We start from the raw sequence: 18302 nt of genomic DNA, 5'->3' as shown, positions 1-18302 counted from the left end.
GATGTAATTGCTGTAACTTCTACATTTAAACAAACGTGTTCTCTCTTTTGTACTAGTTAGAGCTTTTGTTTGAGGTGGGACTACAACCAGGGAGAGAAATAGCAATAATTACAGTGAAGGTTAGAAGTACTGAACTCACAGTGGCCAAAGAGGTGTGCTGATCTGCCCAGTGATAGGCAAAGATAGCTAGCTCTATTTTTCTGTCTCACTATGCTTTAGTCTTTGCTTCTGTTAATGCAAGTCGTCGTTTCAAATATTATGAAAACTCTAGAAAATTCCTGGTTTAATTTGATTTAAAGGTGACTTTATACTGTACAATCACGATAGTCAGGCAAATTTCTTCTTTTGATCATTCAAGAATACGTTATTACTTAGCTTTATCATTTGATTATAAGAACACAAGAATAATTTGTGAATCCTTGCTGCTGTTGTAAAACAGTCTGCTTGGTTCATACTGTTGAAGTAAACACACCAGATGAAACAACTGCCCATTTCAGCTAAAACAAGAATGCACTGATACTTCTTTTTATGTGTTTCCACAACAAAAGCATTTATAGAGACTAGAACTGGATTATGGTGGTTTAAAATCTTTTATGATTGAAGACATTCATATAAATTAGAGCTGCCATCTTCTCCGTTTTTGTACATTGCCAGAGTATTCATTAGATAAAAGCTAAATGTCTGGACTATTTTACATTAAATCTGCTATTTGTAGTCCATTTTTTTAACTCCTTTAATCATTAATAGGTAAGTTGGATTAAATATTTTAATATTCATACATTAAACAGATAAACCATAAAAATAATCAAACAGTATTTGTATATTTGTGGGGTTTTTTTAAATTCTACTAAATGGAAATCATAATAATATGATTACATTTCTTTATTTCACATCTGTGTGTTCCAGGAATTAATAATTAGTTGTGGGGAAATTAAGACATTATTAATGAACTTGTTTGGTTTTGTTGTTTTCCATGCCATTTCTGACTAATCTTAATATTCAGAATGATCTTAGAGGCTGGACAGGGCATGCTGTTGTGTCTGTGCTAAGAAAACAAATACGAAGAAAAAGTAAATGGTATTACATTGGTGTCCAGTAATGATTGTGTAGTTAAGCTGAGTTGCCATTTCCTTTCTAAATCTGTTTTCTGGGCTTAATACTACAGTCCTGTTGAACATTTCAGGATCAGACATGAACTTTTTTAATAGAAAAATTACGGGAAGGGGTAAGTACTTTCAGACAGTAGCTTGTTTCCTTTTGAGTGATTTCTTCCTCCTTCCTTTCCGCCTCCCCCTACCCCCAAGCAACAGAGTACAAATCTGTCTTTCAAAATAATAAAGTCAAGATCCCTAAAGTGATCACAGAATCATCATAGAATGGTTTGGGTTGGAAGGGACCTTAAAGATCATCTAGTTCCACCTCCCCTGCCATGGGCAGGGACACCCTCCACTAGACCAGGTTGCTCAAAGCCCCATCCAACTTGGCCTTCATACATTACCTGTAGTTGCTCAAAAAGAAACAGTTTTGAAATTGAGCAGCTTTTAAATGCTGAAAACAGTGTGGTTTTTGTCAGATTCACCTCTGGGGGTAACTTTTACATTGCATTAAAAATATAACAGTATTTGTAAAGTGGCAACAAATATTTTGTCTTCAGCTCTTTTTTTTTTCCTGGTGATAGCAGTCTATAGATTCTTTTAAAGAAAAAAAAATGATGAAGGAGAAGATGATCGGGAAAACTGAAACCCTCTAAAAACAGAGGAACGAGTATTGTATGACACAGCCAGCATTCATGAACAGTTGCAAAATGTTAGCTTGACTGCTTCTTCCTCCCTGCTACTTTAGTTGCTCAAAACACAGCTTTCTTTTATTTCATCATGGCAGGGGGCTCTTTTTTCACCCACACAATTTTTCATTTAACATTTAATTGTATCTTGAGTCTCATTCTCTTTTATTTATGGTTACCACTTCTCAATGTTTTTGCTAGAATGACTTCTAATTATATTAATCTATTTATTTAAGCTGCTAAGGCAAATTTGGACGTAATACATAAGACAGTGTAGATACAAATTATTAGGGCATCTAAAAGGACTTGAGCACAAAGGAGACTAAGTTATTTTAAATCCTGTAGCAGGGTTTTGGAAAAACATTTTAAAAGTAAATAGACGATGTTCTGCTTTATCATCTCCTCTTATTGAGTTGGGTTTTTTTAAAATAAATTTGTCCTTATGTTCATGATGCAATAGTACCTACATAGAGTTCTTTACACTCTGCAGGTCAAATTCTCATATAAGGAAAGACATGAGGTAGCATCTGAATGTCTTGAGTTTGAGAGGGTAAGCAAGTGTAAACTCCTGAACAAGTCTTGTGTCCTGTTAAAGGAGAGTAGTGAAAGGTTTCAGGTTCCTGTTGCTCACCCTGTTCTTTTGATGCTCTGGCAATTTGGACTTCCTTCCTGGAGACTCCAGATGATTAGCTGCACTTACCTTTCTTCCTTGCTACTATTTAAAAACAGAAGGGCAGTAGGGGGAAAAGTTTTCTTGCTACATTCATAACCTATCACTTTGTTTCCCATAAATTAGTCTGGCAGCATTTTTCATTCTTCTTTCCAGAATACTCACTCCTCCTTGCTTCATTCCATCCTTAAGAACAGACACTGTTCTGTGTTTGTTCAGTGGTTCAAGCTGTTGAATTATCACCAACTACAGAACAGAAACGTTTTATTTATGGGCTTTCTCTTGAAGATGCAGTTTATTCTGACAGTGATAGATAAATGGAAATAATCCTTGTGAGTTTTTTCACTAAAATCCCTGTAAATTTAATCCATGACTGTTAACTTTACTGGTTTATCATAAATCCCTCTAGATATCACTTTCTTCTATTATCCTTCCAACATGACAAATGCTTTATTAAGAACAGCCTAATTATCTGTTTCCTATTAGGCTTTGTTATTTTATATAGGACACTGTACTATGATTTTAGACACATTTCTGATTAAGGAGCAAAATGGTTAAGCTACGTGATTCCAGGAGTAGCCCTTAGGAGAACTGGGCCTCAAGGACATGTGACAGGATCAAAATTGCTTCCCTACTTTCCTTTTTCTCACAGGAAATAGTATCTGTTTATTGACTTATACTGATAGCATGAAACTGCAGTTCTCCTGCTGGCTCATGTACCTTGATATATTGCTGGAGGACAGAACACAGTAGCATTCACTACCCTATATTCAAGGTTAATGTTGTTATGCCCTTTGTATTCCTGCTCTGACAAGTAGTCCACATTGCTCTGTAGCCTGGAATGGCTAGGATTGTGTATTTTAGACCTAAAAGGATCCAATCACCTTCTAAGTATAAGGGACACGAAGACTAGAGGTCAAAACTATAAAACTAACATACTGCAGGCAAGTAAATGTAAATGGCTGCTTTCCAAGACTTTGAGAAGAAACCTATGCTTTAAGAGGGATCAGAAGATGGGAGCTTTTAAAATGAATCTTTTTAAACCTAAAACTCTACTGATTATGAAAATTGTTTCTTTTCTCCTTAATGTTCTCCACACATTTTTGCTTGCCGTTTTTCACTTTGATGTGTGGGTCCTGTAGCATTAGGTTTTGTCACAAAAAGTTTGAAAAAGCAAAACTTGGGCTCTGTTTAATCTTTCCTGTCACTTTGTGAGTCTCACTGGTGCACACCAATGGAATTTCCCATATTCACAGAAACAGAAGGAAAAGATGGTCACAGAGAAGCAAACAGAATTATTTACTTATTAATAACAGAGTGGGAATATTGATAGCAAATTAATGGCATAGGCTTAGTAAACTGCTGAGGGTCTAAAAGAAAAAAAGAGGAGGTTCTTTGCATCCTATATTAACTGTAATAGGACAGTGATAAATCAAATATTTCTGTGCCAAGGATGACTTCTTACCCTATAATTGGTTTCACAAGATTAATAATTTTGTGCCTATCTGCAAGTTTAATTATTATCAAGGGAAACTTATTGAAAATTGAATGGGTATGTTCTCAGGGGAAAGTGAACATTTAAAATAAAAATTAACAGTCTTAATACCTCTAAATAAAAAAAAAAATCAATTTAGATTATGTCAGTGTTTAAAATTATAAAATGGGAAGAAATTCAAATTGTCTCTCCATCCAAAGATTAATGATGCAGTTCCTCTGCTGATGTAAGCCTAAATTGCTTCTGACCCAGTATGTATTTCACAAAAATAAGAATGTCATATGCAAAATATCATTGAAACTGTTGCTGTAGTAGCTCTATAATGGTGGACTACAGAGACCCAGTTCACAGTAAGGTGAAAATCTCTATCCTCACAACAAAGGCAACAATCTTGTGGTTAGTGGGTGGTATAATCGATCATCCTCACACTGCTAGATTATGAGGGCAGCAATGTATGACAAAGCAGATGCTGGACTACAGAAGAACAGAGATAAAGCACAAGTGTACAGGGACACTTGGAATAATTTAGAATGGGGGAAGGATGCATGAGCCTGATTTTGCAGGTAAAATACAGTAACATAGCAGTGTTATGGTTAATATTTTGTACAGTGGAATAAATCTTATCTGTTTCTGTCAGGCCAAAAGGACTACGGATAGCAGAAGTGATATTCAGAGTTGAAATGTTGTTTGGAAAACACACAGAACTCATTTCCCCAGGGTCTTTTTCCTTCTAATCATTAGACTCTCTAATTAATTCTCAAGGACCCATTTAAATTACAGGGATATTGCAGTAAGGAAGATGAAATTTCCTTGTTTATTGTACATTAAAAATATTTTAATTTGAGTGCCTTTGTATGTACTATACTAGAGCAAATGAGATTGTCTCTACAACCAGGGACATAGTCTTCAGAACTGGAAGATGTTCATATACCCATCACACCATGTGAGCAAAAGAGGACAGATTGAGACAGAGTTCCAGCCTTTTTTCCTCCCTCCAACAACCAGAGTATTTCTCCATATAGCTATTAATAGTATTGAATGAATATTGTCTTTAAGGAAAAAATTACTTTTAGGTTTCCCAAAGACTTTTTATTTAAGACAAGTAGCATTTTATATACATACACACAGTTTAAAAATGCTTAGTGAGTTACAAAAAATTATCCAGACTGACAACTTGAACCATAAGACTATTACAAAATGATCTCCCATGTTGCTGCAGGCACAGACAGCTTCCAAATTAGGGCAGGATGCCTATCCTTGTACCACATTAATTTGGTTGGCAAAGCAGAAAAACAGTGACAGCCTGTGGTTTAAAAAAACTGAGTCCTAAACCTCTGAATAACAGGTTTCATATTAGAAATGGCAGTTCAGCTAGGCACTGCTGAAAGAAACAGTAATGATGATGGAAAGTGTGCTTGCATTATGTACTGAAACCTTAAAAGTTGTGTGCTGCAAACATTAACTAGAATTTTTTGTAACTCCTACAGTTTTGCTTAAATCCAACAGCATAATCAAGTACTACTTGCCTTCCGTTAGATTCAACAACTGGAGTTACTAGTATAATTTTTAACAGTTTTGCATTTGCTTTAAACAGACACTTGCAGCTCGAAAATCTGGTATTTCCATGGCCATGCTCATCCGGACCTCCATAAACAATGATGAAATGGTAAGTGCTTTGAATGGCAGGTTTAAGTCATTTAAATAATGGAGAAATTTTTGTTCAAAGCTTTTTAGAAATTATTTCAGCCTTAGACACTCCAAATTGGATAAAACTGGGCGTATAAGCATTCCGTTTATTGTGTAGGAACTTTCAGGGATCTTGAGCAGAATTTGCTGCCTGATCCACAGTGACAAAACCAGGTTTGCTTCTGCTGTCTCACATCCGTGATAGTCAGAAGAGACTAAGCAAGAAACCTTTGTTTTACAAAGTAGCTACTTGGGGAAACCTTTTATTTCAATTGTCCAGCTGCACCATGCTTTACTGCAGTCTTTCAGCATCTGTCTTCATCACACCATGAGTACAGTTAGAATGACAGGACTCTGCAAGAAGGTTTCTGTGTGATTTTTTTTTTTTTTTTCCCCAGTCCTTATAGGTGGCTGGGACATTATTTGATTTTGTAAATGTAACTCTTGCTAATAACACATGTGATTTGAGATGAAGAAATATTTAATTCATACAAGAAGTGACCAGGAGAATCTTTTGAAAAATCATATTCTCATAGCTAGTAAATCTTGTGTGTTGTGGTTTTCCATTATTGACTTCACTTACATTTTGCAAAAGAAATTTATTTTAAGCAAAAACACAACAGGTACCCTTTTCTTTAGGAATACTTAGTGTGATGCAAGCAGGTTTACATGGCTGAACTAAGCAAAAGCACTAAATTTGAAGGAATAAAGACCCCTTTGGTGTTTCTTAAATTGCTAGTGCAAACATAGCCTTCTAGAATATATCCTACACTGAAAAAAATGAAGTGTTGAATTTTCCTTACACTGTTGTTAAGCTCCATAGTAGAAGAATGGAAGAGCAGAATATGTTGATAGATATTCTGGGAAATGAAACCCATAGCACAAGTATACACACGTCCATCGCTCTTCTCTGATATATTGTGAACTTTCTATGCTTATATGGTAATCATAAAGGAACAATTTGGTAGTGCTCAGGGGTGGATTGATGAGGTAGGAAACAGCTGGTGTTTGAAATGATCTTTCAGCAGAAGCAGTAGTTATTTTGTTCTGTTATCTCAAAATAGCAACAAAGGTTGATAGAACGAAGGAGAACGATGGAATCTTAAAAAGAAGTTAAAGGCTGAGTGAAAATTATAGAGAACAAACTTATGCCATGCAAGTGGTGCAAAATAAAGACTTTTTCCATCTGTTATAGCTGCTACAAAAATATCTAAGTTCACTAAAAGACCCTAAGATACTCCATATGCTTTACTAAAAGATGTCTACTAAACGAACAGATAAAACCATTTGTAAGTATTACTACCTTTTATGACAATAAATACAGGTTCAACTATTCGTTTACTTGCCTTCCCTCATGCAAAAACTACCAGGCTGTGACTTTGGAGGGCTAAAGGTGCAAGTTTTGGAGATAATATTAATTGCCAACAAATGCAGAAGAAGGAATAATTTGGACTGCACTTATAGAGTCTGACTTAAGTGGTACTGTTCAGGAGGAAAAAAGAAGGCAGCAAATCCCAGTGGACAGCTCAATGCAAATATTTCTCCAATGCTTGCTGTCAATCAGGAGAAACTACTGAACTATGATTCAGGAGACATGGAAAGGCAAAAATAAGTTGAATGTATTTTTATGCCATTATACTCTTTGGCCTCCATTTGAACCAGGCCATATGGAAAATTGTATGCCAGTAACAGCTATTTCTTAAGAAATCTCTAAATAAAAACACAAGTCCAAAGGCAGACAACAAATATAATTTAGATATGTAAAAGTTCATTTGATGAGAAAATGTAAAAAGCTAATTCAGAGAAGAGGTGGATAAGAGAAGCCTGTCTTACACCAGCCCTCACTAAACATATTAAAGGGAGTGGGTACTCTTTCGAGGATAAATGTAATGGTACAGCCAGTAAAACCACTTGCAAAATATTTAAAACAAGTGAAAGGTAATACTTTCCTACTTGGTCTGTAAGTAGCCAGCAGAACTTAATGCCCGAAGGCATCATTAAAACTGAGTAGAGCAAGATTTGAAAACAAAAAGAACAGACGTTTTCAGGCATAAAAGAACTCTGCAGATACTCTGCACAAAACCAAATGAAGAATTGCATTCACCGATGAAAGTTAAGGACGAAAATCCCCTTTGGGCAACTTATTCCTCTGATTAAGGCTCTTCTGGTTTTTACTCTCCCTCAACCTTTTCTGGAGGGAATATTAGCAACTCTGATGGAAACAGGTTATTTGACTGATTAGATTCAGTATGGAAATTCTTTGAACTAATGCCTTTTATTAAAAATCAAACACCACTTACTCCAAAAATTAAAACCTGAGGTTCAATGCTTTGAGCTTTGCCACCCAACATTGCTATCCTTCTGGTATAACACATTCATGACATAGTGAGTTTGTATGTTCTCAGGCACTGATCCAAAGACATTTTAAGCAGTGTCAAAGTTTTAACTTCAGTGACGCTTAAACGTATGCTTTCAGTTGAGCATTCATTTAATTGCTTTGTTGAACAAAGAGACAGAGCTGCAAGTTTGTGAAAATAATACATCGATGACATTGAAAAAGTATCTCAAGTAGTATATAACAGAAATAAACTTCACTTCATATGATAAGCAGATAAATAAATAATCTTCCTATATGTTAACAGTGCTAAATGTGCCATGCCCAGAGCTCAGTGAATGCATATAATAGATACATTTAAAATGAGAAGAGTATTAGGAATGAAAGCCTCTAGACAGTAAGATAAATAAAATTCTCCTTTACAATTGTAGTTTGCTTTATTAACAACAGGGGAAAAATCATGTTCAGCAGCAAAAACAATCTACAAATTTTGTCTTTCAGCCGAAAACTTCATTTACCCTCAGATGTTTATTTTAAGGCCTGTTGAGCTGGGCCATTTCATTACTTACTACCATTTCAGAAATAGATATAAATTACTGGCAAAATTCTAAAATGATTTATACTGTGAAAAAACAGTGAAGCTGAACAGGGTGAAAGAGTAGGATTTGTACTGATACTACTAGAGTTCAGGAGTGCAAGAGTGCAATCTGCAAAGGAATCTTCAAAGACCTAGTGGTTTCTGAGAAACATGATTCCTCAACAAGCTGCATAAATTCACTTTAGGTTATGAAGTTTGCTTTCTGATCCCTGTAGCTGGTAAGCTGTGACATGGCAGACAGAGGGTGGAGAAACGCACAAAGATGAAGTTTGCCAAGCTAGGTGGCCATGACTAGCCCAGTCCCTCTTAGGGTCTGCCAAATCAAAAGAGTGCAGACCTTTGCTTGCTTTCAGAGGAGTTACTAGATGGCTAATTGTCTAGGATAGGCTAAGAAAGCACCTTGGAGACCAATTCAATATTTGTTTTAGTCTTTCCTGCTATATCAGCTTCTTTTCTTAGTTTAGTTCTACAGTGTTCTCAGAGGTACTAGGATCAAATGTCCATGAAATGCCTGACCACATTTGTTTGGCCAGGCTTCACGGGATGGATGTTGTTTTTAGCATGTCACTATGAACTTCAATAAGAGCTGCTGCTGCCTAAGCTACTTAACATTTGTTTTTGTTATTTGTAGTGCTTGAACCTATGAATCAGTAGATTTATGGCTACATGGTAATGGTTTTCCCATGGTAGCAAAAGTCCTTTAATTGATGGCTCTGTGCAACATTATGCAGACAGGCACACAAATATATGGGGTTTTTTATCAGACAATTTATTATTAGCAGAATATCACACATGTTTGAGCGGAGGTGCAGATACATAAAACCAAGAGCATGTCAGCGTGTTGTTAGACAGGCTAATATCTTGCATTTGGCATATACTTACCACAACTGAATATTAAAATTATGGGAGTGTTAACAAATGCTTAACTGAATAAGTTAGTCTTGCTTTCTATACTATCAGAACTGTGGCAGTGATGTTAAAGCTCATATGGACAAACCACACAAATGCCAAAATGTTGTTCCCCAGTTTGCTACAGCTACGCAGCCAGCATTACAGCTATTTTGCGTTATATCCACACAAGGTGAAGAGATGGTAGGACAGACAGACTTCCAGAAATATCTCACTTCCCACTGTGCTACCTCTTTTAATATGGTTTCTTCTTTCTAAAAGAAACAATTTATTCATTTATAAGGGAACAGGTCTTGAACTTCTAATACATTCATGGCAGCCATGTGTGCATTTAGTAGGGAAAAAAAACCCCAAAAAACACAAGGTCATATTTTTGTGTGGTGCTGAGTGCTGCCTACAGGCTGCTGAGTTTTTCTTATTCCCAATAAATCAACTGGACTTAGAAGATCTGGGTGCCTGCAAACAAAGCTCAAATAAAGAAACCAGACCATTGTGGCTATATAAGCCTATGTTTTATATACAAAACTTCAAGGACTGCTTTGTTTTCACCTTATTAAGCACTAAGGAGCTGAGATTCAGGTTGTTTGCAGTGCTAATCAGTGAATATCCGATAATTGTCCTCTATTGGAACTGATCATGGGTCCTAAGCTAAAACAGTCCAGATTTTTGAGAGTATAGATCATTCTTGTTTATAGGTAAAAAGTATCTTGGTGCTTAAAAAGGAAGTAGTGAGTATGCTATTATAGGAATACAGACAAAATGGAACCATAAAATCAGCCTGCTTTTATTTGGTGAGGAGATTATATATACACTAAGTATTAAAGGATAGCACTATATATAATCGAAGTACATTTTGTGCAGTGTGTCTAAGTTCCTGTAGGAAGTATTTAAATATTCAGAAGTAACGTGTTAGGTAGTTACTTAAAATGCATCAATGAATGTAACACTAATGAATTTTTTAATTTCTGCCTCAAAATATAAAAAATATATAGGATTCTGTGTTAATTGACTGACGTGATTCCAACTTAACTCTCCTGTTTCTGTAATCAGTCAAAACGGTCATCCAGGGTTCTTTTGTCTTCAAAGTGCAAGGCAAAATGAGTAAATCAGTATTTTGCAAATTAGTTCATACTTCTATGTATATTCTGATTTTCTGTAACGTTGTAAGTGTAATGACATATACTTTAGCTCCAGTTCACTGGTATTAAGCAATACTTCAACCGAAGTCTTAATTATTTTTTTTCTTACCCAACAGAAAATACATGTCTTCAAGAAGACATTGCAGGCTTTGATCTATCCAATATCGTCAACTACACCTCATAACTTTGAAGTTTGGACAGCTACAACTCCCACATACTGTTATGAATGTGAAGGTCTACTTTGGGGCATAGCCAGACAAGGCATGAGATGCACTGAATGTGGTGTCAAATGCCATGAGAAGTGTCAAGACCTCCTAAATGCTGACTGTTTGCAGAGTGAGTATTTCCTGACAGCTAAAGCTTTGCAATACTTCACACCTTTTGATTTTGTGTGTACACTCAGATATTTCCTGAAATGAAGCGTCAGATCATCAGAAATCAGTGAAGGCATGTTGATGTTCATTGGCTGAGGAGCTAGCCAATTTATGAAATACCTACTGTTGATTTTGCTTTTGTCCTTGGAACTTGCCAGATGTTGCTGGTCAGTTCCAAAAGAATGTGTGGTAGCATCAGTATATTATTTACTTTCCACTGCCTATAGCAACATCCAGAGCAATTCGTTACACGACGTAAACCCTCTTTTGTTTTATTTAACTCAGAACGCAAGAAATGTCAAAGCAAAGACAAAAAAAAAAATATTCCTAATACTTATTGTAGTCTTATTAATATAGAATAAGACAAGAATATGAAACAGTAAATAGGATCTTGTCCCTTCAAAATACCAAACCATGTATGTGTAACAGAAAAAAAATATTAGTCGGGAAGTCCTTTGGGACTAGAATTAAGGTGAAACAAACTTTTTCTTTGTTTTTTCATTGGCCAAATTGATTCTAGCCACCATACTTTCTCCTCCAAAAATATCTGAGGTGCATTTAAACCATACTCTAAATTACAACACAATTACTACACAAGATTCTAAACAATACAAAATCAAGACCTGCAAACTTTCTGATATTCTGATTTTGGAATAGAAGAGGCTTGTACAACTCTGGAGTTACTCCACATTGTTCACTGTTGATATGTTCCTGAGGGTTTACCTAGCTTCTACGTGTAGGAAAAGTACATAGATATTCCAGTCAGGTCTTCTTTCTTCCCACTGTGTTGTCTATGTGCGGAGCTGTCACAAGGGATGGATTCTCAAGATTCATATTGTTCAGGAACTAATCACAATTTCACAGAGCAACTGACCCCATGGAGCATAATCAATGACAAATTTCTAAATTGAACTGCTTAACAGTGCTTAATTGTGATTCTACACTATGGTTGAAACTGGGCTGTGTTTGACAGCTAAGCTTTTGACGTAGTTTCACAAGTGAGAAAAGAATGTTTGCTTTGAACAGAAAACATTATAAAAGTATATTGTGCAGCATTAATATGATTGTTGGTGGTGAGTTCTCAAAAGTGTATAAAGTAAAGACGATACTCTTGAGTAGCTTCTTCAATAAGTGCAAATAACTTCTGTTACCTGGACAGTAACAAAAGAAGGTATGCTTTCATAATGTCAGTTCCTGTTCAATCTTATTGACTAATTGTCCCATTTCATTCTAGGTATATTTTAAGACTTGCTAAAAATAATTAATTGCATATCAGTCCATTGATCTCTCTGGTTTAGTTAGTCATTTGACACCCTAGTTCTGCTGGGAATCACTTGGCTTATATTACCTGGACTTAGAGCCATGAAAATGAATTGAAAGAATGATGAGCTTGTACTTCTGCTGGCAACAGGATATGTGCAAGTCACTTGCCAACTAACTGCTCATTAAGTTGATGTAGGAAGTAGAAATAGCTTTCCTAAATTTAATCTCTCCCCTTATGCACATCTTGTTTAGCACTATTTATGTACAGGAGGAAGAAAACATGGAGGGGGGGCACTGAATTGATCCTGATATTCTCAAAATGGATTGTGAGATTCATCTTGTAGGAGGGCCTCAAAACAAATCTGTATGGATCACAGTGGATCTAATTGAAGCTTACTCTCTGCACATTCTTCAAGGTATTGGGCTATTGCTGGATTTGGAGCTACTTTGCTAGGACTCTCATTTGCTGCTCCCTGAAAATGCTGATTGTATTCTGTGGCAAAGAGATAACTATCAAGCATTCTATACAGTGTTGTGGGAATTCCCCTATCATAATTACATACATAATGGTCTAGAAATAAAGCATAGCTGAAACTTTCTCCATTGGAAGGGGACGTTTTCTTTCTGAGGATTTAACAGAATAGCATATCATGTTCTAATGTATTGTTCCAGAAATATTTTTAATTTAAGAAAATCAGGATTGATTCATTCCATGAGTAAGACATATACAAGACATCTTGATTTAACAGTAGTGTAATGAAGTATTGCAAAGAGCAAATGGTTATGAGCATCCTAACCATGCCTTTCTGTTTGGAGGAGCCTTTGTTTGGAGGAGCCTTTCTGTTGCTGTTAGTTGGGTGGTTCTTGTCTCACCAAACATCTGTGAAAACCCTCCTCTATTACACCAGGCTTCCCAACCTAGTTACTGCATGCCATTCAGTCCCTTTTTGAATTACATTAGAGGCAGTTGGGAGGTTTTTTGTATTGGAAGTCTGATATGACAAGGGCATTTATTTCTGTCTCACGGATCATCTGTCCTGTAGTGCACTCTACTAAGTACAGCACAACACAGATCAATGGCACATTCTAAAGAGATACCTCACATCCAGTCACCCCTGATTTTAAGAATATTTAGATCTGACTTAGGATTTGGATTCATTTTTATCAGAGAAAAGAGCAGTCAAGTCTTTGTCTTCTCATTCCTACAGAAGTTTGCAGGGTGAAAATGAAATCTTCTTGAGATGCCTGTGGGAAGATAGCATATATAATGTATAGTATTTTAATGTATTTCTGCTATTTGAGAGAGTCACAGTTCAAACAGGAGTTGTTACCAAAGCTATTTCTACTCAGTTATAAAAGCATTGTGAGCAAAGCAAGATCCAAGATCATGTCCCTGACAATACCAGAGTTACGAGTTTCTTGCAATCCTCATCTAGTCCATGATTTCTCATAATAGAGAATGGTTAGAGAGATTGTTCTTTCTGAGGCTTCTTAAAAGTGATGAAATTTCTTGTCACTGTACACACTGGAAAACAACATTCAAGCCAGCTAGGCCTGAGTGTAATACCTTTGTATTTCCGTTTGCATGACCTCCAGTTTGGTCACAGTTCACTTCCTTCTGAGCAAGAGTACAGGAACTGATTCCAAGTGTTTATGTTGCCATGCCTCCACGGAAGGGCTGAGCTGTTATTACCACTCAAAATTAGTAATCCTTTCCCTGTGTGGTGAAACACCTTCCCGTGATGTTTACGTGCTGACCACGCTTTTTCCTGTTCTACCCTTCCCACTGTCAAGGAAATAAGCTGCTGCTAACTTTCTAAGAGCTGAGCTGCTTTTCAGGGTGCTGCAACCATGCAGGTGGCATGAGAGATGTATCTATCCCTGTAATAGCTGAATCTTGGCTAAAACTGAAAAGCTACAAAAGACATACAGAGTAAAAGTATCCTTTTTATCTTCCTTTTCACTTATCTGAAGAAAGCCTCAGCCCAGAGGTTCCCTGGCCCATATCACCAGCCCAAAAAAAGGTAACAAATAGTTCAGAGCACCATATTGCCTTTGAAGAATTTTTACAAATATATAAATGATAAGGTTGAGAGAGAGCCTGCAAAAATTAAATAGGATTGGCAGTCATCTGTGGTGTAAACAGTTTGGAAACATTGAACAACGGAGTCTTGAAAGAGTAAACCTCTAGAAGGCAAACTGCAGATAGAAAAATATTTAACACACCTAAGGGATCCCGATCTTCCCATTAGTATGCAAATGTTTCTGAGCATCCTGTCATATTTTTTGCAACAGATTAATTGTTCAGTGAGTTTGAGTATTATACTACTTTGAAAATGAGGTTCGTGTACTTTTTTTCATTTATGTTAAAAATATTTAACGTTCCATTGAAAAAGTGAATTGACCAGTGCAGTTGGTTAAATATGTATTTCTAAGAAAGCTGATGCTAACAGTATCATAAAGTGAAATGAATGTGGTTCACTATGGTTATTTTTATCACAGTCATCCTTTTGGCCATCTCATAATCACTAGGACATATTGGCTTCCAAGCTTCTGTGATTTTTTTTTTTTTTTTAATATATGTAATGATTGCTAATGTAGACTGTAGAAATGAATTAACATCTCAAGCTCTTTAAGGTCAATAACTAAGCTTGTTCTAAATTGGGTTTAAAAAAAATGAGTAGTACTTTCATTAGACCTCTTATCTTCAACAAGATATCCCTTTCTAGTATTAAATCAGAATTGATTTCAATCATTTTGAGTTTGTATCAGTCCCTAGGGTAAAAGGAGCTTGTTAACTTCCTGTGCAATATAAGTTACAATATTGTCTTAATTAGTCTGATCGATACTGCATGAAAAGAGCTGTTGAAAGACTGTCAGCAATAGAGGATGTAAAAATAGCTGCAATAAATAATTTAATATAAATAGAAGGCTATGCTGATTTTTCAGTAAAACTTAAAGGAAGTTGCATTTTAACACATATTCCCATTTTATCTGTACTGTCTCAAAAATCAGCAAGGTTTTCAAGAGGAATATGTTATTGCAATTCAGATTGTGTCCATGGTTTATCATTTGGTTATTGTGTTGTATCTGCACTTTTTAAGGAAGAGCAGAAAATAAGAGAAAATGAAAAATGTTGCTTTCCTGCATCTTGCAAGAACCACCTGTCATGCTTTCCAGGCAGCTCAGCAATCATCTCTTTTGTGATGAAATTACTAGAGAATTCTTTGACTGGTATTTGGTTTCATGGTAGCGTTGAATTCTTTTTCTACTAATTCCTAATTTTTCAGTGTGGAAAATTCTTAATCACTAAAACTTTGGTCTTTTGCATTCAAAAAAATTAGGTACTCAGACCAAGAGATTTTCAGGATTTCTCAAGATTTAGTAGCCATGGAAAACACCTTGAAGAAGCCATGTAATTCAGCCTTTTGCCAATCTGGAATCACTGGTATCTGGTATCTCATCCCACACTTTTCCAATCTTATGACATTATGCCTTCCTACTTTACTATACATCTCTCTCTTTCTTTTTTGTCCTCCAATGTGCTAAGAAACCTTAGGACACAATGAAAAAAGTAAAGAAAACAAAGCATAAAATATTTGTTCTGTAAGACTTCACTGAGATCTTACGCTGAAAGATGACCCTTTCCAGCTCTAAAGACGTGTTGATAATTTCTTCTTTAGCCATTGCAAGCTGAGAGTGCCTCAGCAAAAAATGCCATCAAAAGAACATAATGGTGTTTGATGTTATTGTAGAGAAGGAACTATGTTCCTCTTCAGTATCGAAATATCTGAATTCTAATTGCATAGCAAGTTGTTCAACATAATTTTGTCTTAATTTTACTATCCATTTAAAGGCAACAATAATACTTTGATCCTCCTAGGAGTTGAGGATGGCTAGTTGGATGATGTTTTCACAGCCTTTTGGAAGGGTAAAGTACTTACTGCTGCTAGTGATAATGATGATGACGATGGTCACACTCAGTACCATGAGTCCTCGAGTAGTGTTTAACAACATGAGCTAAAATTCAGTAATACCTATAGCAAGTGGTAATGTGTCAATGATTATAAAATTTGTAGTATTCTTGCATCTTGCTTCATAAGTCAGTCTCGTCAAGAGTTGAAATAGCCTGTTTAGCGCTGGAGGAATTTAAATTTTTGCTTCCAACATTTGTAATACCATTCTGACCACACAAGTCTGATGTTTCTTTCCCCACACCCAACTGCAAGATGGACATTTGTTTTTTCAAGAGTACACTGAGGTTATCCAATACAATATGTATTGTAGAGATATTGATCAGAAACACTTTCCTCTGACAGACAAAGGACATTTTATGAGAACTTCACTTTGGCTTTTAAAGGGCTTCTGAGATCAATTATGATTTTTAGAGAGAGAAATGTCTCCAGAGCTCTCCGGGGAAGAACTGTGAATAAAACCTGTAACAGCATGGTCTCCTTATAGTCTCCCCCCTGCACCCCCCCCCCCCCCCCAACCAGTAAAAGCTGTAGTGGTTTCAATGTCTCAGGCAAATCAACAAATCACCTATTTTCTTTGTTTTCCAGACTTATTTTATAGGATAAACCTGACAAACCACCGTAGGTTAATACAGTCTAGAATTTATTCTCACATAGATAATATCATTTGATCTCTTCTACCATCCTCATATACTTACTGAAATTATCAATAATGACAATTTTACTGGAGAAAGGAACCTGTCTGTTCCATACCTGTGATATATTATTTTCTTGGGTGGTCACTCAAGAAGAGTTTTCCAAAAGGCCCTAAAGTTTAATACCACACAAGCACAGGTGTGGTGTCTAATGATTGAGTTTTAATATCACAATTTAGTGCCTACTGATCAGCTTTTTTTTTTTGCTTTTTTTTCTTTTTTTTTTTAAACACTGGCATTTGGTAGTACTGTGAAAAAAAACATGCCATCATATTATGCTCCGGGTGAGTTATGGATCATTGCCAATGTATCGGCAACAAAGAGCAAGTGTTGCTGCGCCTCAGAACTGACCCTGCAATAGCTGTGTTCTGTCGTTAGTTTTCCATCTGCACGACACAAGCCTTTGTAGCAAAGCAATACCTTTCTTTCTTGAAAATATATTGGTTTTAGTTAGAAGGTTCTCTACTTCCTACTGCCATGATCTTTATATCTATTAATACATCTGCATCTTTCTATTTCGTAAGAGGAAGGAGACTACTATTCTCTCCCTTGAATCCTATCCCTGGCCTGCGGCTCTTAAGAGCAGGGTAATGCAGGCTCACATCACTCGTAGCATGATGAATTTGCAAAATCAGATTTCATAGGATTCTCTATCCCCATCTCACTCTTTCCAGAACCTTCTTTGTGTCTACTAGACACAGTATTCCTTGCAGAAATTCCCTGGGTGGTTCCAGTGTTAGAATTCTTGGAAAAGCATTCCCTTTAATCTATTCAGCTGCAACCTGAATATAATGTCATGTCTACTCTTTGGGAGACAGGGCATGGAAGAGTGGCTTAAATAGCCATCAGAAGATTCCACTGCTAACACCGAGTTTTGTGAAGCACTCCTTTGTTCACACATGATGTTTAAAGAAGGGATAGAGTGCACTGCTGATCTGGAGTGAGGATGTCAAGTCAGTGTTACAGAACTGTTTGACAGTTAGGGTAGTCCCAAACTAATCTAAATGCTTAAGTCCAGTGAATGCTTACATTCAGTAGATTTTAAATGCTTCATTAAATGGATTTATGTGATAATTAACATTTTTTTTATGAACACTGTTCCAGGAAGGAATGAAAAACTTTCCATGAGTGCAGGTAGCATCAGCAAATATTGAGATGTATCTGGAAGCAGTCAAGAAAGTGTCTGAAGCTGCTATGCCTATTTCTTTCTACTGTTCATTAGATTTCCACTGTGGGAGAGCATAGCAGGAGTCTAGATTAATGTCCTTATTGTCAAACTAAAAATTCTCTGAAAAATGAGGTGGAAACATTACTTGGTTTAAATAGTTTCTATTAATTTTGGGGTTTTTTCGTCCTAATGAACAAAGTATGGTTTCTTGCA

The 18302-nt window shown here is 36.2% G+C and overlaps 1 protein-coding gene across 2 annotated transcripts in view; it reads left to right on the top strand.

Annotated features, from left to right (window-relative positions):
* Positions 1-18302, top strand: part of UNC13C (unc-13 homolog C) — a 188418-nt gene that overhangs the window by 41586 nt on the left and 128530 nt on the right. For both annotated transcript variants that reach the window (XM_050903121.1, XM_050903120.1), the window contains 2 exons: positions 5543-5614; positions 10732-10951. In XM_050903121.1, coding sequence (XP_050759078.1) covers positions 5543-5614; positions 10732-10951 — 292 coding nt within the window. The remainder of the gene's footprint in view (positions 1-5542; positions 5615-10731; positions 10952-18302) is intronic.

This window comes from Gymnogyps californianus, chromosome 11, assembly GCF_018139145.2.
Source record: "Gymnogyps californianus isolate 813 chromosome 11, ASM1813914v2, whole genome shotgun sequence".
Classification (NCBI taxonomy): domain Eukaryota; kingdom Metazoa; phylum Chordata; class Aves; order Accipitriformes; family Cathartidae; genus Gymnogyps; species Gymnogyps californianus.
The sequence above is the reverse complement of the archived record's forward strand: the minus strand, read 5'-3'. Positions and strand labels throughout refer to the sequence as shown.